Source organism: Polypterus senegalus, chromosome 7, assembly GCF_016835505.1.
Source record: "Polypterus senegalus isolate Bchr_013 chromosome 7, ASM1683550v1, whole genome shotgun sequence".
Classification (NCBI taxonomy): Eukaryota; Metazoa; Chordata; class Cladistia; order Polypteriformes; family Polypteridae; genus Polypterus; species Polypterus senegalus.
The window spans coordinates 12,882,495-12,903,831 of record NC_053160.1 but is presented as its reverse complement, the minus strand read 5'-3'; the positions used below and the strand labels follow the sequence as shown (position 1 = coordinate 12,903,831).

General features: G+C 40.2%; 1 protein-coding gene across 1 annotated transcript in view; it reads left to right on the top strand.

The window, feature by feature from the left end:
* The window catches only part of chrna6 (cholinergic receptor, nicotinic, alpha 6), an 86,270-nt gene extending 68,918 nt beyond the window's left edge, over window positions 1-17,352 (top strand). Inside the window, exons 4-6 of the mRNA XM_039758231.1 lie at window positions 8,600-8,709; window positions 8,802-9,801; window positions 15,558-17,352. Of these exons, the coding sequence (XP_039614165.1) occupies window positions 8,600-8,709; window positions 8,802-9,801; window positions 15,558-15,683 (1,236 nt within the window). The 3' untranslated portion in view covers window positions 15,684-17,352. The remainder of the gene's footprint in view (window positions 1-8,599; window positions 8,710-8,801; window positions 9,802-15,557) is intronic.
* The last annotated feature ends 3,985 nt before the right edge of the window (window positions 17,353-21,337 follow it).

Sequence of the window (21,337 nt, the reverse complement as noted above, 5' to 3'; positions counted from 1 at the left end):
AAGGAAAACAAAATTATTGCCATGAAATTGAGGTGGCTGCAATCAATTATGCTTTCTGGTCTGCCTTTGGAAAGACTTGAAGCTTCATAGCACTGGTTGTTCTGCATAGAAGTAACACCTCCTTCTGAGTGGTCATGTTTTTATAGCCCAGGGACCAGAATGGATGGAGTCAGTTGCCCTCACTGGGCACTTTCTTTGTAGTGTGAAGGAAGAAAAAGACAAGACAGTTAGTGTCAGTGTCCTTTCTCTGCCTGGGGTGGTATTATATACCTGGGAAGAACTTGGAGGGTGATCCTCTGACACTCTATAAAACTTCCATGCTCAATAAGATGGTGTGCATTGCACTTTACAGCTGTAGTATCAAGAAATGGAATTGTCTGTGAGGATCTGATTTTTAAAAGAAGTTAGAGAGATAAATAGATAGATAGATGGATGGCTGTGGTTCTTGTCTGGCCGGGTCACCTTTTCATTGTATGGACCGGGGCAGCAAGTCTGGTCAGGACAGTACCTCCCCCGGAACACTAGATGGCAGCCCCCCTGGGTTGCATCAGGGCCATGGGCATGGGATTTTGGAACTCAAGCCTGTTAGGGTCCATGGCCACCACCAGGCACAGTAGTGGCTCCTGAGCCCATGTGGGTGGTTCTTCCGCCACACCCGGAAGTGCAGCCGGAGGCTGGGTCGTCAGACACCTGGAGCACTTCTGGGTGGGCTATAAAAGGAACCAGCAGCCACCACTCCGGGAGTCAGAGTCGGGTGGAGAGAGACAAAGCTTGTTGAGGAGGAGTGGTGGAGAAGGAAAGAGAAAAAAAAAAGTAATGTGGTGATTGTGTTATTGTGCTTTGGAACTTAGTTGTGCCGGTGGGAATGGGGAAGGCATTGCCCACAGGCGAAGAAAAATAAAACATTTATTTGTTTTATAAGTGTGCCTCCCGTGTCTGTCTGTGTCGAGTCAGGTGTTGATATAGTGCCTAAGATACATAGATAGATAGATAGATCAGTGGTTCTCAAACTGTGGGGCAGGCCCCCCTAGGGGGACGTGAAATAACAAAAAGGGGGTCGCAAAGATGTGCAAAAAAGAAAACAAGAATCAAAAATATGAAAAATACATCTTCAATACATATTGAAACCAAAACAAATTAGCTTAAACTACATTCTGATACTAGAAAAACAAATATAAAGTTAGATAAATGTTAATAAAAGTTAAGTAGGTATAATTAAATATGCATCTATGATATATCATTAATTAAAAAAGAACAAATTGGTATTAGTGGGCTCCTTTCAAAAAAAATGTTAGTGGGCGCGATTAAAACTGTTATGAAAACTCAGGTCGCAAATACTTAAAGGTTGAGAAACGCTGAGATAGATAGATAGATAGATAGATAGATAGATAGATAGATAGATAGATAGATAGATAGATAGATAGATAGATAGATAGGAAGGCACTATAAGATAGATAGATAGATAGATAGATAGATAGATAGATAGATAGATAGATATAGATAGATAGATAAGATAGATAGATAGATAGATAGATAGATAGATAGATAGATAGATAGATAGATCTTTATTTGTCATATGGCTAATTAAAAAATCATCACATCTCAAGTTCCCAATTCCTTTTTGTCTTCTTCACATTGATCTGATGCCATTTCCTAGGAGGACCCGTGTAGTGATTGCCACCACAATTTAATCCTCCCTCATTTTGTACCCTTTACTCCTTAGTCTTTTGATCCGATTGATGAAAGAGCGGATTAATTGTGTGTTTCAGATAGTGGTGTTAATATAATTGACTGCCTCAGAGGTGATCAGAGAGTACACTTTGTATTGATCCACCGTCTAATTCGCCTGGCAGACTCTGTACTGGCACTTTTAGCACTTTCTTCAGTGACAGGTCACGTTCTTCAAGTCATCCATTCCCTTTAGAGTACAGGCAGAAAATTCACCTCTGTCTTCAGACAAAGAAATTCAGTTTTGATGTTTTAAGATACACAGGTGCTTTCAAAGTTATTCTCGGTTTATAGACTTTTGATATGGTCTTCAAAGATTACAAAATCATATAAATATAAAAGCATTTTCATGTTTTACCAAGAAACCTACTTTTATTTAATGAGCCAGAGCTGCCCAGAAGAGAAATGGAGTGCAGGGGTCTCATTAATAAAGCTCACGTATGCACAAAGAGGTTTGAAATTTGCTTATGCAACTTCCCACACAAATGTCGGGATTTATAAAACAAAAATGATGCGTATATTTATGGCAGCTCTGACCCATATGCAACATTTCAGAGAAATTGGGATGACACCCTTGATTAAGTAGAAAAACGCAGCCTATACAGCTAAATGATGAGTCACACACATAATAATTCACATCACCAAGGCTTTATAAATATGTGCGTTGATGTGACAAACATAATACACCTCAAAAGTGATGAATGTGATGTACAGACTGTAAGACTGTACTTGAGTTTGCTTTTAACAGGGTCACTGCTGTGTATTTACACAAAAGAACCTTTATGGTTATCCATCAGTTTATATCAGCTACCTGTTTTCACTTCTCAGGGAACAGGAATATCTCAGTCAAGCTTCTCTCAGTCTTGTCTACCGTTCTGGAAGCCATTAAATAACCAGTGAGGGGCTGCGTCCAATTTTTGTGTGGTGTGGATGCACATACGTAAAAATACCAAAAAAGACATTTATATAAAATAAGTAACAAGCTGGCTAGATTTTCAGATAATACCAAGCTTGGTGGATTGGCAGGTAGATTCTGTTGAGTCATTACAGGGGGCTTGGACATCATACAGGCTTGGGCAGATTTGTGGCAGATGAAATTTAATGTCAAGTAATGTAAATATAAAGTATTCAATGTAGGAAGTAAACATGTTAGGTTTGAATACACAGTGGTAGATCTGAAACCTGAAAGTACTGCATTTGAGAAGGATTTAGGAGTCATAGTGGACTCTAAGCTATCGACTGCCAGACAGTGTCCAGAAGCCATTAAGAAGGCTAAGAGAATGTCAAGTTATATAGCGCCTTGATGTGTGGAGTACAAGTCACAGGAGGTTCTGCTCAAGCTTTATAACACACTGGTGAGGCCTCATCTGGACTCCTGTGTGCAGTTTTAGTCTCCTGGCTACAAAAAGGACATAGCAGCACTAGAAAATGTCCAGAGAAGAGTGACGTGGCTGATTCCAGGGCTACAGGGGATGGATTATGAGGAAAGATTAAAAGAGCTGAGCCTTTAAAGGAGATCAAGAGGAGACCTGATTGAAGTGTTTAAAATTATGAAGGGAATTAGTCCAGTGGATCGAGACTGTGACTTTAAAATGACTTCATCAAGAGCATGGGGACACAGTTGGAAACTTGTTAAGAATTAGGAAGGTGTTATTTTCACAGACACATGCAATTATTGACCAAGCAGCATGGTAGACAGTAGAAGGTTAGGGACCTTCAAAACTCGAATTTATGTTTTCTGGAAAAATTAAGTGGATAGGACTGGCGAGATTTGTTGGGCTGAATGGCCTGTTCTCATCTAGAGTGTTCTAATGCTGCATTGTAGACAGTGTGGTTTAGAGGTTAAGGCTTAGGAACTCAAACCCTGAAGTTGTGGGGTCTAATCCCAGTTCTGACACTGTGTGACCATGAGCAGGTCACTTGGCACTTGGTCTGTGCTCTAATTTGAATACAAAAACGATCCTATTATGTGATATCATCTACTGTTAAATTCTACTCTATCCTTGTAAAATTTTTATTGTACTATTATATTGTATTGAGGATTACTTGTGTTTTGTTTTGTGTATTGTGTTGTATTGACCCCCTTTTCTTTGACCCCCATTGCACGCCCAACCCACCTGGAAAGGGGTCTCTCTTTGAACTGCCTTTCCCAAGGTTTCTTCCATTTTTTTTCCTACTAGGGTTTTTGGGAATTTTTCCTTGTCTTCTTAGAGAGTCAAGGCTGGGGGGCTGTCAAAAGGCAGGGCCTGTTAAAGCCCATTGTGGCACTCCTTGCATGATTTTGGGCTATGCAAAAATAATTTGTATTGTATTGTACTGTATTGTAATTGTAACCAATTGTATCATAATGTCGTTAAGTCGCCTGAGTGAAATGTGCCAGCAATTGTAATGTTCAAATTTGCAGTAGTGTGCAGTTCTCCTTTCATAACCAGAGCAACTTACTGCCCTCATATTGCAATAAGGACACCTACTCAGAATGATTGAGAATGGAAGCCTGTGTAGATTTAGTATTTTGTAATAATCAGTGTGGAATTCAGGGTGCAGAGGTGATGAAGGTCAAGTGACCATAATATAATACAATTCTCAGTATATTGGCAGAGTGCAGATGCTAAGAGTAAAACTGGGAAGTTTTATGAGGGAAAATTTTGAGCAGATGCTGCAAAGACTAAGGAGGTCAGACTAGGATAAGCTTTTAAGTGCGGAGACAGTTGAGGAGCAGTGGAGTCGGTTTAGAAACATTTTACACATAATGCAGGGCAGGTGCATCCTAAAATTTAGAACTAGTAAGAAATTAAAGAGAAAAAACTATGTAGTGCATAAATCTCTCTATTATAAAAAAAAATCTTGGCAGGTTGGAAGGAGATGAGATGTGATTTTCTCAGAGAGACACTTTCACGTCCCGCGAGACGAGTCTTTGTGCCAAGAGATTTAACCACACCCGAGGGCTGGAAATAAAAGACAAAGAGTAGATGACAAAGTAGAACATCGTAAAGAATTCAAAAACGTTGGCGCGATACACATGCAGAGCAGGTTAGAGATAACGGAAGTACGAAAATTCGAAAGTCTCAAAAAAATGATAGTAAAGATCGCATTAGCGCAAACAAACAGAAATTATTACTTGGTGAAATAACGGAACAGCAAAAAGAGTTTGAGTATATTGTTCGGCTTTAAACTTTAAGTTGGAGACTTGTGGATCATCTAATTCGTGTTGCAATCAGGGAAAAGTAGTGTTTCTTCCCAATGAAGAGGTGTATCCGCAGGAATTAAAAGATTTGTTGTTCGGTGAAAGTGAAATTACGCGAGAGAACTCTTTTCTCATTTGTGTGAATGCTATTGTCAGACACATTTCTTGTACAGAGAAAAAAACAATATTCACTCACAGGCAGTTATACGTTGCGTTGTCACAATGTAATTCCAAACATAGAATCAAAATTCAATGCGATATTGATGAAAAGGTAAAAGTGAAAAGAGATCGAATATATGGACATAGGTGATATGAGAAAAGTAAGCTGTGCGAGATGCAGATCACGCGGTACAGCAGCGGCGGCAGCAGCAGCAGTAAGCCAGCAGCTGATTAAGCAAAGAGGAGGTAAAAATATATATATATTTGTTTCCCATTGTATCACCGTTTAAGAGTGGGTTTCAGAGCAGCAACCGCGTCTCCTTGGGATGCATTCAGCCCCCATCTTCACAACGCAAGCATGATGGCAACCATTAAGAAGGATATTAGGGAGGCTAAAAGGCAGTTAGAGAGGAACATAGAGGATAAGGTGAAAGAAGTCCCAAAGAGATTCTTTCGGTATTTTTGTAAGAAAAGAACAGTCAAGGAAGAGGTTAAGTGCATCAGGAATAGTAAGGCAGTCATTTTTTAACCTGCTTATTCCTGAACAGGGTCGCGGTGGCTGCTGGAGCCAAAACAGCCAGCATCAGGAATAGTAAAGACAAATTCAAATATACAAATAGTGAAAAAAGTAGGTGCTCTACACTTGCATTATCTGAGATCTTCACATGTGAGGAAGTTGATAACCTCTCAGCAATAACAGGGACTACTAAGGATGTACTGAGGGATTTGGAAATTTTGGAGGGAGAATACTGCTTAGATTAAATAGGCTGAAATCAAATAAATCACCAGGAGTAGATAATATTTATTCTTCAGTGCTTTAGGAGGTTAGTGAGGTTAGTCACTGCACACTGGGGAATTCCTAAGGACTGAGAAATAGCAAATATTATTTAAATATATAATATAAAAAGGGTGATCGGGCAGATTCAAGCGACTATAGTCAGAAAGTTTAATGTTCATCACATTAAATTAATAAATTAATTATTAGGGAAAAGATTGAGCATTACATGGCAAAAACCGAAGTTTATGGAACATTTCGCACGAGTTCAGATGTGGGAGGTTGTGTTTTACGAAAACACTGGAAGATATGACCAGACTATCTTTATTTTACAGAAAGCATTTGATAAGGTCCAACATGAGAGGTTAGGCACCCAATTAAGGGGGTGTCATGTGTAAATGGGTACAGAATTGGCTAACCAAGGTGTAATCTTTGATCCAGCTTTTTAAATTTGACAAGTAAATGAATGGCATAGTAAAAGAAAGTTTCTTTCAGCTAATGAGAATTGCCAAACTGAAATCTGTACTTTCCTTTAAAGACTTAGAGATAGTTATTAATGCATTTATTTCTTCTCATCTCGACTATTGTAATTCTCGCTATTTTTCCTGTTTGCAAAATGCAGCCGCTCATCTCCTGGCTGGTACAAAAAAGGCAGAACATACATATGGTGTAAAATTTTGCCAAATCAATATGCGGACAATAATACAAATTTCTATACCACATCGGTCGAAACCCGGGTTAACAATAACCACCACCAGTACTGTTAGCCAGCAGGGTGCTGCTGGAAATTGGGCTACTGAAGAAGTTAAAGCACCAATGTGGAGTGAAGCCTGTCTGGATCGAGCATTTTGTAATAATCATGAAACATAAGTAGTTGATAGCGTAGAGTTAGTTCACTATGACTCCTAAATCCTTCTCATAAGGTGTACCCTCATTTTTCAGACCGCCCATTGTGCATTCAAACCTCACATTTTTCCTTCCTACGTGTAATTCTTTATATTTACTGGCATTAAATTTCATCTGCCACAAACCTGCCCAAGCCTGTCTACTGTCCAAGTCCTTCTGTAATGATATAACGGATTCCAGATTATCTGCTAATCCACCTATCTTGGTATCATCTGCAAACTTAACCAGCTTGTTACTTATATTCCTATCTAAATCATTTATATTTGTTAAAAATAACAGTGTCCCTGCACTGCCCCCTGCTGGTCACCACTCTTCACATCGGCCAGTTCTGAAGTGGCTCCTCGCACCATCACTCTCTGCTTCCTGTGTCTGAGCCAATTCTGCACCCATCTAAAAACATCAACTTGAAGTTTTAGTTTGATGCCCAACCTCTCATTTGTCACCTTATCAAATGGTTTCTGAAATTTAAGATACTGTATATACTTGCGTATAAGTTGGGTTTTGAAACCCGAAAAATGATCATAAAATCAGACCCAAACTTATACGGCCATTCAAAAATGTGACAATTTCTTTTATACATCTTCTTACCTCCTCCAATCTTGCACCAGTTTCTGAGACACATCAAATTTTTTTTGCAGCAGCGCAGTTTCAAATTTCTTTTGCCAATTCAACGACTTTTAATTTAAAACCAGCTTCATATTTTTTTCTGTAAGCTGACTCATCCCCATTGCTGATAAGACTCACCAGAGTTGTTTTGTCAACCAACTTAATGGTGGATTTAGATGTATATGCAGCTGTACAGTTATGAGTCAGCAGAGTGAACTGAAGTGGGCTGAGTACACAGCCTTGGGGAGCACCAAGTTTCTGGGACCTCTCTGTCAGGAAGGCAAGTATCCAGTTACATAATGAATTGTTGTAACCTAAGTGGCGGATAACCGGGGACCTTCCCCTGGCCTGGACGCCTCCACACTGGGAGGATCAGGGGAGCAAGCATGGCCAGCGTGTTACCTCCACCAGAGAGCTAGTTGGGAGCCCCCCCTTGGTTGCAGTGGTGCCTAGGACTCCCACAGGGCTCCATGGGAGTTTGAGTTTGGTATAGCCCTGATGGGGTCCGTGGGTGCCGCCAGGGGGTGCTGCAGCAAATGCTGAGCCCTCGTGGGCAGTTCTTTCACCACACCCGGAAGTGTTGCCGGAAGTAGGTCATTAAAACAAATGGAGCACTTCTGGGTGCCTTATATACGGGGTCAGCAGACACTACTCGGTGAGCCAGAGTCGGGAGGAGTGAGATGAAACTTGCCAGGAGGAGTGGAGGAGAAAAAGAAAAAGAAAAGGAAGAAAAGAATTGTGTTGTGTATTGTGCTTGGGACTGTGTTGTTGTGCATGTGGGAGACGGGGAAGACTGGGAAAAGTCCTGTGTGCTTTGGAGTTGTGCCTCTGTGTCTGTCTGTGCCGGGTTGGGGTGAGCGGTGCCCACCTTAGAGGTCCACACCTGGTAGCCTCAGCTTCTCTATGAACCTCTGAGGCTGTGAGCAGCATTCTAGAATAAATGTCTGCTTTGTCTAGATGGAACAGGACTAGATGAAGAATTGATGATATGACATCCACAATGGAATGGTTTAGGCGATGGGCAAACTGGAGGGGGTCATGTGATGTGTGAAGTCTATCTTTTAGGTGGCCCAAGACTAGCCACTCTCAGTACTTCATGATGACCAGTATGAGAGCAATAGTGAGAGAGACATGCATTGGCATGGATTTGAAGGTAGTGGTTCTGAAGCACTGGGAATTATTACATGTGATAACATACAAACAATGGTCTGCTTTGTTATCTTAATCTTTTTTTTTGACAGATATGGAATGACTACAAGTTGAGGTGGAATCCAGTTGAATTTGATGGCATTGAGTTCATACGAGTTCCATCCAATAAGATATGGAGGCCTGACATTGTACTTTATAACAAGTAAGTCAGTATGGATTTTGCGTGTGGTGCATTGCTGCCATCTTTGTGCATCATCTCATGTTCTCACATATATTGCATTGTTCTCTTTCCAGTGCTGTTGGTGACTTTCTCGTTGAGGACAAAACCAAAGCTTTGTTGAAATATGATGGCACAGTGACTTGGATTCCACCTGCTATTTTCAAAAGCTCTTGTCCAATGGACATCACCTATTTTCCATTTGACTATCAAAACTGCTCGATGAAATTTGGCTCCTGGACTTACGATAAGGCTAAAATAGACCTTGTGCTAATTGGCTCCAAAGTAAACCTGAAAGATTTTTGGGAGAGTGGTGAATGGGAAATCATAGATGCTCCGGGGTATAAGCACGATATCAAGTACAACTGCTGTGAGGAAATCTATCCAGACATCACCTACTCCTTTTACATCAGAAGACTTCCACTTTTCTATACCATAAATCTTATTATCCCCTGCCTGCTGATCTCGTTTCTAACAGTTCTCGTGTTTTACCTCCCTTCTGACTGTGGAGAAAAAGTCACCCTGTGCATCTCAGTGCTTTTGTCTTTGACTGTGTTTTTGCTTGTGATCACCGAGACCATTCCCTCCACCTCTTTGGTGATCCCACTTATTGGCGAATATCTTCTGTTCACAATGATATTTGTGACACTTTCAATTGTGATAACCGTCTTTGTTTTGAACGTTCACTACAGGACACCAATGACCCATACCATGCCGGAATGGGTCAGGTCTGTCTTTCTCTGTATCTTGCCTCGAATTATGCTGATGAGAAGGCCTATGGACCAGCCACCAGGGAAGTCCAGCAATAAGAAGAGAAAAAACAGCATGTCCCAATCGGGATCCAAGAATTGCATGGAGTTTGGAGAAAGTAAGCTATCCACCGAGCAGAAAAAGTGTCCATGTAAACATTCTAAGGAGCACACAGAACCCGATTCCAGCAAGCTGAGCAGACAGCTGAATCCACAACCTCTTAATACGGTGGTCGCATTCTCCGTTGTCTCCCCAGAAATCAAACAGGCTATTGAAAGTGTGAAATACATAGCGGAAAACATGCGGAGCCAGAATAAAGCAAAAGAGGTAAGAGATCTTGCTAACTGTCCCAGAAATGTGTTGCATTGTTCAGAAGCCATTAAGACGGATAGCAGGATGTCAGGTTATATAGCACCCTGATGTATGCAGTACAAGTCCAAGGGCGTTCTGCTCAATCTTTATAACACACTGGTGAGGTCTCATCTGGAGTACTGGGTGCAGTTTTGGTCTCCAGGCTACAAAAAGGACATAGCTGCACTAGAAGAAGTCCAGAGAAGAGCAACTAGGCTGATTCAGGGGCTACAGGGGATGAGTTATGAGGAAAGATTAAAAGAGCTGAGCGTTTTCAGGAGATTAAGAGGAGACCCAACTGAAGTATTTAAAATTATGAAGGGAATCAGTCCAGTTGGATTGAGGCTGTTATTTTATAATGGGTTCATCAAGAACACGGGGACACAGCTGGAAACTTGTTAAAGGTAAATTTCACACAAGCATTAGGAAGTTTTTTTTCACACAGAGAACCACAGACACGTGGAATAAGTGACCAAGTAGTGAGGTGGACAGGAGGACTTTAGGGACCCTCAAAATTTGACTTGATGTTGTTTGGATGAATTAAGTGGATAGGACTGGCGATCGTTGTTGGGCTGAATGGTCTGTTATCATCAGGATTGTTTGAATGGTGCATTGTAGACAGTGTGGTGTAGTGGTTGAGGCTTAGGACCTCAAACTGTGAAGTTGTAGGTTCAAATCCCATTTGGGGAAAACTTTGCACAAACATTAGGAAGGTTTTTCGTTACACAGAGAACCACAGACCAAGGGCGGTCAGCTCCAGTCTTGGAAAACCACAGTGGCTACAGGTTTTTATTCTAACCATTTTCTTAATTAATGACTAGTTTTTGCTAATAATTAATTCATTTAATTTTATTTATTTATTTGATATTTAAGACTCAGAAAGTTTAAATTGGGACTGAGCAACATCGGTACTGGAGGGCCACAGTGGGTTCAGATTTTTGTTCAAACCCAATTGCTACATGACAAAGTGAGATTTTTCTGCTTATCCGGCATGTTAAGATTTTGAACCTTTAATTGCTTATTTTAGTCTAAAACAGTTATATTCATTGTTTTAACTGCTTCTTGTCTCTAGATTTATAAAATCCAACGTCTGTCTGTCTGTATGTCTGTCTGTTTTTCACGAGAAAACTACTTAAGGTATTTAGATCGGGTTTATTTATATAATTTGCTGGAACATTCCGGTTGATTTTGCGACTTCTCTCATCACACTAAGTATCATAGTTCGGTTGCTGCACCGATTTATTCGTACAAATCCAAGAGACAGGCTGCAGGCCAAGGGTAGGGGGAGGTGGGATCTCAGGAGTGGGGAGTCGGCCAGGGCCCTCCTCACTCACATGCCGGCCTCCATTCGAGTTGGTCTACCACTCGCCACATGTTGGAGCGTACCCTGCCTCCGCTTAGCTAGCGATACCTGTTTGTTCAGCAGACATTATCTAGAGATTGTTATGGATTAATGGTTGACGTTTTTGAGAGAGAGAGAGATCACAGCTACATGTGTTTTAGAGATTACCTGCCCATTGGCCGAGATATCACAGCCACATGCTCTTCTCCCCACACAGGGAACACTCTACCATCAGAGATGAACACAATCAGATACAGTGACAACGTTTGATGTTGGAGTGTACCTCCCTTATACTTGGCCAGAGATACCTTGCCAAATTTTTACATTTTTAACAAAGCTACATTCTCGCCCCTGATAGCAAAACCAAAAATATTATATATCAAGAGGTCCTTGGATATGAAAGGTATCAATATAAAGTCTTCTCAATACAAATTATTACATTTATTTTTAAATTTGTTTATTGATTTTTAAAGTTTGTCCTGTTTCACTACTATGCGGGCAGAGCCATAGGGGACAGCTAGTTAGCAGTAATATGCACATGACAAATGAACCAGGCGCCTCATGTATAAACAGTGCATACGCACATTTTCACGCCAGCTCAAACCCTGGCATATGTAAATTCTCCTCTCAATTTTACAAATTGGTGGCACCCAGCGTCAGAGCAGTGCTTTTGTTCCAGTGTGGTTTCCTTTTTTTTTTTTAGATCCACATCCCTGACGCGGCTTTATCACATACACTGAAATTAACCTCATATTTTGTATTAGTTTAAGGCATCTGATTGTAATTACCCTTGTAACAATATAATGGTCCATGGAATAGCCAAACTATTACTACTACTGTCACTGCACCTTCTTCTTCTTTCAGCTGCTCCTGTTAGGGGTTGAAACAGCGGATCATCTTTTTCCATATTACTCTCGCTGCGCCACTCGGAGAAATTATATAACTGTATCTGAGTGTGGAATCACAGCTCTACAGTAGCTGATCATTTGAAAGAGACAGTACTGTAGCAATAAATAATTTCATCGAAGGTCGCACATGGCGCAGCAAGCATCTTACATGAGGCAAGGACAGGAGACCAGCTCGTCACTATCACTGCGCCACCGTTTGTTCCCATGTTTAATAACATGCTTTAATTCTTATCATCATGAAAATGATATCAAGTATAAATCTCAGTATTTTAATTATTCAGAGAGCTGTAATATCATGAATGTAATGGATTCTGTGTCCAGTCTTTGGAAGAGAAAGCCAGTTTAAGAAGCACATAGTGATTCACACACATAGAGCACATAGAAGAACAAATACAAAACAAAGCATTTAACGTGCTACTTTAGTTACGATGGGATTTGAGAAACTAGTAAATTAAACGATTTAAAGATGAAGTTTATGATGTTCTACTTAAATGACAAAAAAAATATGTGATTAAAGTGGAAATGTCGAGATTGATGTTGACATTTCAAGCTTTTTTCCGCACTGTGTGCCTATTTTTTTTCTTTTCTCTGTAGCCTAATAAGTTTTCATATGACACTCTGACGGTGGGCTACGACTATGATATCTGACAACTTCTTTTTTATTTCAGGCACTGTGCGACTTTGTGAACTTGAGCTTTCAAGTTTCTCCGACACTCTATGTCACTCGATCAACTTCCTTTTGTTGTTTATACCACTGTTTAAACCAACAAATAGTACGTTTTTCTTTGCCTCCACTTGGTATTCTCTGAAATTCTTCTATTTCCCCTCGTGCTTTTGCCATTACCTTTTCACAGAACACTGAGCTTAAGGGCTATTTATATTGATTTGCATATTCAAAGAGGTGTAATTCTGGGAGGAGATGGGGCGGGACAGCAGGCGCATGCACATGTGTTACTTTTCATGCTGACCGGGATTTATTTAGCAGAAGAACATGGAAGTTGGTGAATGCACAGATTTATGCATCTGGATTTTTTTTTTTTGTGCGTACGAACATTTCCGCTTTTGTCCGTACTCCATGTTTTAGTGTAAATTCTATGCATGGCGTTATGCATGAGGCCCCAGCAGTTCTCCATCTCACTTGTCTCCATTTTCACCTGTGTGTATTCATAATTCATTATTTGGTTTAATTAAATAGATAAATCACTTGGATGATGCAAGTATCATTAGAAAGGAAAAAAATAATCTATGATTTAGGAATGAGCTGACATGGATGAGTTAAAACACTAACAAGCCATGAAATTAAATAAGATCTGTTATTGGTGAGGATTGGCTACTAATTAAGCAACTTGGTATGAACAAAAACCAGCAGCCAGGATCGGAGTTGGCCGCCCCTGCCATAGAGACATGGAATAAGTGACCAAGTAGTGTGGTGGACAGGGGGACTTTGGTGACCTTCAAAACTCGACTTGAAGTTATTTTAGAAAAATTAAGTTGATAGAACTGGTGAGCTTTGTTGGACTGAATGGCCTGTTCTTGTTCAGATTGTTCTAAAGTTCTAAAAAATAGGAAAGAACAGCAAAATGGCTGCAAATGTGTGCACATTTTTAGAGACAGTTCTTCTTACATTAATATTTATGACTCATATGTCTACTTAAAAGCAATACCAACAGGAGGAAAACAAATTATAGGCTCTCTTTTATCTCAATATGAAGTTAATGTCAGCACTTTCAAAGGATTAAGATTGTTTTGAAGTTTCATTTTAAAAAGTTTAAGGATGAAGGCAATGGTTATCTCCAGATATATTCAAATCTCATATTTCTGCATCACAGAGAGAAAATCTTTTCTAAAATACAAAGCACCCTCTTAGTGGATATTTTGCTGATAAGGAGTAGTGATAAAATCAAATGATTTTTTCAATTAGTGATCTGTATAGTATTTGGGGATGAAGTCCTAAGTGAAGGTCAAGTATGAAGAATAAGCAGGGAGGAAACAAAATTGAATGAAAAATGGAGAGGCAACAAGACAGGTTGAAATACCAGCAGAAGTGTGAAAGGGTTCAGGAGACGAGGGGTTAGGTCTGTTGTGGGATCTAATGAAGAAGATCTATGAGCGGGAGAGAATACCGGAGGAGTGGAGGAGCGGTGAGATTGTACCATTTTGTAGAGAGAAGAGAGTGTCACACACGTGCGATTGGGAGACAGCTGAAGGGCCTAAATAATAGAAATTTCACACCAGAGCAGGGGGCGGCGAGGTGCACTGACTGTCTTTGTCAGTCTCTTGCAGACCATTCACGGGGAATCTTGCTGGGTTCCTAAGCCACTGTCACATGAATGAGTCACAGACATCATGAAGGTTTGGGGCAGCCACCCGCATATTATTGCCAGGCTGCAAAATTGAAGTTAATTGAACAGAGATGTTCACAGATTCGACTCCAAAATAGCACTGATAGTATGGAGGTAAGATGGTGGTTTTGAAGGCCAGTAAAGGAAATGACATCATCGAAACCTGAAGTGACATCATCGGGACCGAAAGTGGCGCCATCATTTGCGCCGGAAGCGTGTCGTCGTGGGGACCGGAATTGATGTCATCAGTGGTGCTGAAACCCAGCAGGATTTCCTGTGAATGGTCTGCAAGAGATTGACAGAGACAATCAGAGCACCCCGCTGCCCCCTGCTCTGACGTGGAATTTCTATCATTTAGGCCCTTCAGCTGTCTCCCAGTCGCACGTGTGTGACGTGAGACATTTGGGCTTGTGGAAACTATAGAAGGATAAAGCTGATGTCACACACAATGAACATTTGGGAAAGGGTTATAGAGAGAAGGCTTAGGAAAGAGACCACCATAAGGGAAGAGCAGTTTGGTTTTATGCCAGGGAGAGGAACAACTGATGCAGTCTTAACATTGAGACAGCAGATAGAGAAACATTGAGAACAACAGAAGGTTTGCATGTGGTGTTTATTGATTTGGAGAAGGTTTATGATGGAGCACCACGTCAAGAGGTCTGGAGGTGCATGAGAGAGAAAGGAGGATCAAAGACGTGTGTGAGGATTGTCCAGGATATGTACGAGGGAGTGAGGACTAGGGATAAGAATAGTGTTGGGGTAACAGACAAGAAACCAGTTAAAGGAAGTCTGCACCAGGGATCTTCATCAAGTTTGTACTACTTTGATCTGGCTATGAATATGTTGAGTCATGGGATAAAAGACCAATCTCCGCTGATGCTGATGACATTGAGTTGTGTAGCACCAGAAAAGAAGTGGAGAGGAAGTTGGAAAAATGGAGAAAGGTTTGGAAGATTGAGGGTTGAAGATAAATAGGAAGAAGAGAGAATATCTGAGGTTTAATGATGATCAGAATTCAGAAGTTAGCCTTCTGGGAGAGCTACCGAAAAGAGTTGATACATTTAAATATCTTAGATCGGTGGCATAAATTATCATTCAACTTTGGAAACTCAACTTATGGATCCTTCTTTCCTCTTTCAGGTTGAAGACGACTGGAAGTACGTGGCTATGGTGATCGACCGGATCTTTCTGTGGGTGTTTGTATTGGTTTGTCTTTTGGGAACTCTGGGATTGTTTCTCCAGCCTCTGATAGGCTTTCTGAGATAATATGTCAAGTGTTGTACTTTCTCTTTAGTGATACGCATCTCCATGACGCTTGATGACAAGAGACTGCTGCGGAGAAAAGGGATTTTTTTGAGAAAATGAAAAATAAGTCTCATTCTCACTGGTGTTCATGTAAACTCAATGTCCATCACGCTCTAATTTGTTAGAAGTGTCTTTTAGAAAGAGTTGTATTGTAATGACTGCTCTGTAAAGCACACCCCACATTTACTTGAATACAAAAATGCACTTCCTATACAACTTTCAGTCTAAGACTTAGAAAGGTTGAGAGATGAATCAATGGCTTATTTTTTACACATGGCTTTGCTGTTTCGAGAAGTATTAAGTACAAAACAGAACATGATATATGCCTTTACTAACCTATTGACTTTGAATCTTTGAAGGTTTTGATCTAAGGTGCAATGCTTATTATTTTATTATGTCATTCTCCCATTAAACATCTGAGGTTCTTTGCTATATGGAGGATAAGAAGAAATGTCCACCACAACTTTGGAATTATTACCTGTTACCTCTTTCCTGTTTCACTGTCCTGCTGCATCCCGTGAGTTCCACCTACAGAACCTCTATGATGGGTTGCTCACTGACTTGGCTGTCTTTCGTTTCAAACCTCTACTTCAACTCACCATTAGAGGACTTCACAAAGATGTCCTCTTGTGCTCTAACCTAGAAGCACTTTGACGGAGAGACTTTCTTTAGGCTTTCACTCACAAACTATATTTATTTAAATCTAAACCAGTAAGCAAAAGTACAAAGTGACACTTACAGTGGTGTGCAAAAGTATTCAAACCCCTAGAAAAGTCATTCTAATGCCTGACAAAAGATTTGTCTACATATTTATCCATTCAGTATTTTTAAAGTGAACTCTTATGCTGTAAAATACATTTCCAAAATCAAACAAAAACATTTTCTGTAAATATTTAACTGAAGAAGAACTCCAAAGTTCATGTTTCCATAAGTATTCAAGCTCTTCACATTCACACTTTGTCAAGAACCCTTTACAGCAATAAGCCTTCATTCATTTGCGGTATATAAGTATGTCTCAGTTTTGCACTTTGTTCACTTCCCCATTCTTCTTGGGATACCCTCTAGGTTGGTGGGATGGCTCCTCTGGACAGCAGTTTTCAAATAGTGCCACAGATTCTCAATAGGTGTAAGAGGTGTGAGGTCTTCGACTTGGATATTCCAAAACATTCCCCTTTCTGTTTCTGAGCCATTCCAGTGTCGTTTTGGCCTCATGCTGAGGGTCCTTGTCCTGTTGAAAGATTAATCTTCTCCCGAGCTGCTGGTTCATAGCAGACTATTAGTTCTGCATTATTGTGTGTTATTTGTGCCATCCTTTGTCCCTTCAACTCTGACAAGATTCCCAGTACCAGGATTACCACAGCCTGATTCTGCTGCCACCACCATATTTCACTGTAGGTATGGTGTTTATTGAGGTATGGACAGTGGTAGTTTTATGCCACACAAACCTCTTTGAATTCAGGCCAAAAAGTTCTTTTTGGTCTCATGTGACCAGAAAATCTTCTACCACATCTTAACGGGTCTTTCTCATGCTTTGTAGCAAATGTCATATATGCTTTTATGTGACCTCCTTAAGGAATGGCTTCTTTCTTGATAAAGAGCTTTATATTTATTTGTGATGTTTACCCCTAGGTATTTAAACTGATCTGCAATGATTAAAGAGAAAGTGTCCAGTCTAATATTGTGTTCTTGTAAACTGAGAATTTCAGAACAGGTGGAACAAAGACAAATCTCTTCCAGGAGCGATTCGGCCACACAAGGTACAACTGTCGAATCGGCTGGCTCAGCTCCGCCTCTTGGTCAAAAGAACACATAATGTTCCTCCTCAAAGGGGCGCAGCGGCTCAGGAGCCCTAACCGGAGCAGAGGGTGTCTAGTGGAAGAGAGACAAGGCAGTGAGACACTAGGACTGCCGCAGAGTGGTCTTTTAAACTGGGAAGAACTAACTTTTATTTTTTTTTAAATTCTAAGACCAGAAATCTTTTCAAATTCTGTTAGTGCTGTTAGGACTGCAGGCACAGTATTTTATGGATCAGATATACAGTATACAGTACCATATAATCTGCATATAGTGAAATTTTCTGTTCAAATCTTTCTCTGATAATCCCTTTATCTCATGAGCATTTTGACGGTGAATTGCCAGTGGCTCAATGGCAATTGCAAAAAGCAGTGGTGACAGGGGGCATTCTTGTCTAGTACCATGTTGTAGTTTAAAGTAGTCTGACTTAATGTTATTAATACAAACTGAAGCTTCTGGACTGGTATACAGTAATTTTATCCATGCACAAATGTTCGGGCCAAACCCAAATTTCTCTAACGTATTGAAAGGGTAGTTCCATTCAACCGTTTTGGTGGCAACTGGGCGACAGTCAACTTAGCAAAAAGACAACTCAGCGAAAGGCAATTTGGCGAAAAAACATCTTGGGGAAATACAACTCGTCGACATCCTTTACCGGTTAGGTAATAGTTAGGTTCAAAGAGATTTTTTAATTATATTTAAATGACAAGTCCTTTCGCCGAATTGTCTTTCGCCGAGTTGTCTTTTCGCCAAATAGTCTTTCGCCGAGTTGTCTTTTCGCCAAATTGTCTGGCGCCCAGCTGCCCCTGTATGCATTCTCCCATATCAAATGCTTTTTCTGTATTCAACAATAATAACGTCTCCAGGGTGTTACACTTTGTGGGTAAATATATTACATTAAACAGGCATCGAAGATTAGAAACTAAGTGTATGCCTTTAATAAATCCAGTTTGGTCTAGTGATATTAGAGAAGGAAGCACTTTCTTAATCCTTCTTACTAGGACTTTGAAGAGTATCTTAACATCATTATTCAGAAGTGAAATTGGTCTGTATGATGCACATTGTAATAAGTCTTTATTTTGAAAGACAGTAATTAATGCTTAGCGAAAAGTTTGAGGTAGAATTTTATTGTCTCTAGCTTCTGTAAATGTTGCTAATAAAATGGGAGCTTCTTTCTTGCTCCCCTTCTATAGAGGCCTGTTGTATGGAAAGCTCCTTGAAATTGTGGAACCCTGCAACCTTCACGCCAGTTTCAGTCAAAGAGCATTGCAGACTTGTGAGAGTGACGGTTGGAGTTTTAGTCGCCTCTCCCTGCAGTCGACGTCTAACTCTGACGTTTAGTTTTGAGGGAAGGCCTGTTCTAGTGAGTGTCTGGGTGCTGTGATGGATCCAACAACGCCTATCGGGACATTCAAACTCTTTGATATTTTTTGCAGCCATTTCCTGCCTTGTGTGTTTTAATGGCTTTGTTTCTAACATCAGTAGGATGCTCCTTTGTCTTCATTATTGCAGTGATTGTCCAAAAAAGACTACGGACTGAATATTTTAGCATGCTTCCGTAACATCGTACAATCTTGGTGGGTTAAATCTTCACGTCGCCCCATCAGCAGCAGTAAAACGCTGGTTAATATTACCAGGTTGGCTTCTTTTCTTAGTTACAGACTATGTCTTCTCCTTCAAATATGAAGCAAAATGTTTCTTTCTGAGGAGGAGACAAACATCTCTGAGATGTGCCAGTTTTTCTAAAAGACAATCCGCACCTCCAAAGAGCTCACTTAGCAGCAGGCTCTCATCCCTGCTAACAGGGCGTGCTGACATTTTACAGTTTCTCAAAACACATTTAAAGCAGGTGCGAAAACAAAATGAAGGAAAATATTACAAACCTCACTCAAGCTCATACAGTGGATTCAGAAACCATTTAGACCACTTCTCTTTCTGCACACATTATTAGGTCATTTCCAATGGATAAATTTGCCATTTTTGCTTATCAATCTACACTAGGGGTCCTAAATTCCAGTCCTGGAGCTCCCCAGTGGCCTTAGGTTTTCATTCTAACCCTTTTCTTAAATAGTGTCCTGGTTTTGCTGTGAATTAACTTCTTTTGAACTCATTTTAATTGACTTGTTTTTTATGATTTTTCCCCCTAAATTTCTTCATCGTTTTGATGTATCTCGATGTTTTAGACCTCCCTGAGTTTGATGTATTTTCTCGTAGGGAAAGTATTGTAATTGTCCAAACAATTCGATGTCAAGATTTTGATGTATTTCGATGTTTTCTTTCCTTAAGTGGCAGCCAAAATGAAATGAAATTGGGTGAGTGAGCCAACTAAGTCAGAGCCTCAAACTCCAACCAGTTGCTTAATTAGGCGCCGAGTCTTGTCGTTAATTAAACTCATTCTTTAATTCTGTGGCTTGTTGCTGCTCTCATTGTGCAATAGCAGACATTTGCGCAATTACTGATTTCCTCTTTTCTAAGAGCTCTGTGAAAATGTTTTGTGGACCTGAGCAGATCAGCATTCCTGAGACCTTCATCTTTCTTTATTTTCAGATATTGTGTGATGGACAAAGTTTGCTCGTTTTAGATCATTCTGTATCTCATTATTGTTTGGATGCTAATTAAGGAAAAGAAACAATTAATCTTCAAGAGTAAGTCAAATACATTTAATTCAAAAGAAGTTAATTAGGAGCAAAAACGAGTTATGAAAAGGGATAGAATGAAAACCTGGAGCCACTGGGACTGGAGTTGAGGACCCCTAATCCACTTGGAATAACCCATAATGACAAAGTGAAAACCTGTTTTCAGAAAGGTCTGCAAACTTATTAAATAATCAAATACTGAAATCTTTCATTCACAGAAGTGTTCAACCCCTTACTTATGCACTTTTTAGAAACAGCTTTGAGTTCTCTTGAGTAAGTCTCTGCAAGCTTTGCACACATGGATTTGGGCAGATTATCCCATTCTTAGATTAAATTAGATAAAACTTTATTAACCCCAAAAGGAAAAACAAATATACAGATTCACAGGACAGATGATATTGTCAATCAATCAATTAATCAATACATAAATATAAATAAACTTAATGAGAACATTGGGTGGAATCATTGAATTGCCTGATAGCAGTGGGCAGAAAAGACTCCCAGAGGTACTTCTTAGCACACCATGGTAAATAAGCCTGTGGCTAAAAGTGCTCTGAGAGGGCACCTCCTAGGGGGGATGAAGGGGATGTTTCGTGATGACATTGTATCCAGCAAGAGGCACATACTCAGAGGGAAGAGGTTTGTTAGTGATTGCAGCCTTTACTATACCACTAACATACATAAAAATATATAAAATAAAGTATTGTATCATTCCCCAGTGGTACAATGGTGCTTCTAAAAGGAAGAAAGAATTGGCAACACTAAAGGAAGATTATACACTCACCTAAAGGATTATTAGGAACACCTGTTCAATTTCTCATTAATGCAATTATCTAATCAACCAATCACATGGCAGTTGCTTCAATGCATTTAGGGGTGTGGTCCTGGTCAAGACAATCTCCTGAACTCCAAACTGAATGTCAGAATGGGAAAGAAAGGTGATTTAAGCAATTTGGAGCGTGGCATGGTTGTTGGTGCCAGACGGGCCGGTCTGAGTATTTCACAATCTGCTCAGTTACTGGGATTTTCACGCACAACCATTTCTAGGGTTTACAAAGAATGGTGTGAAAAGGGAAAACATCCAGTATGCGGCAGTCCTGTGGGCGAAAATGCCTTGTTGATGCTAGAGGTCAGAGGAGAATGGGCCGACTGATTCAAGCTGATAGAAGAGCAACTTTGACTGAA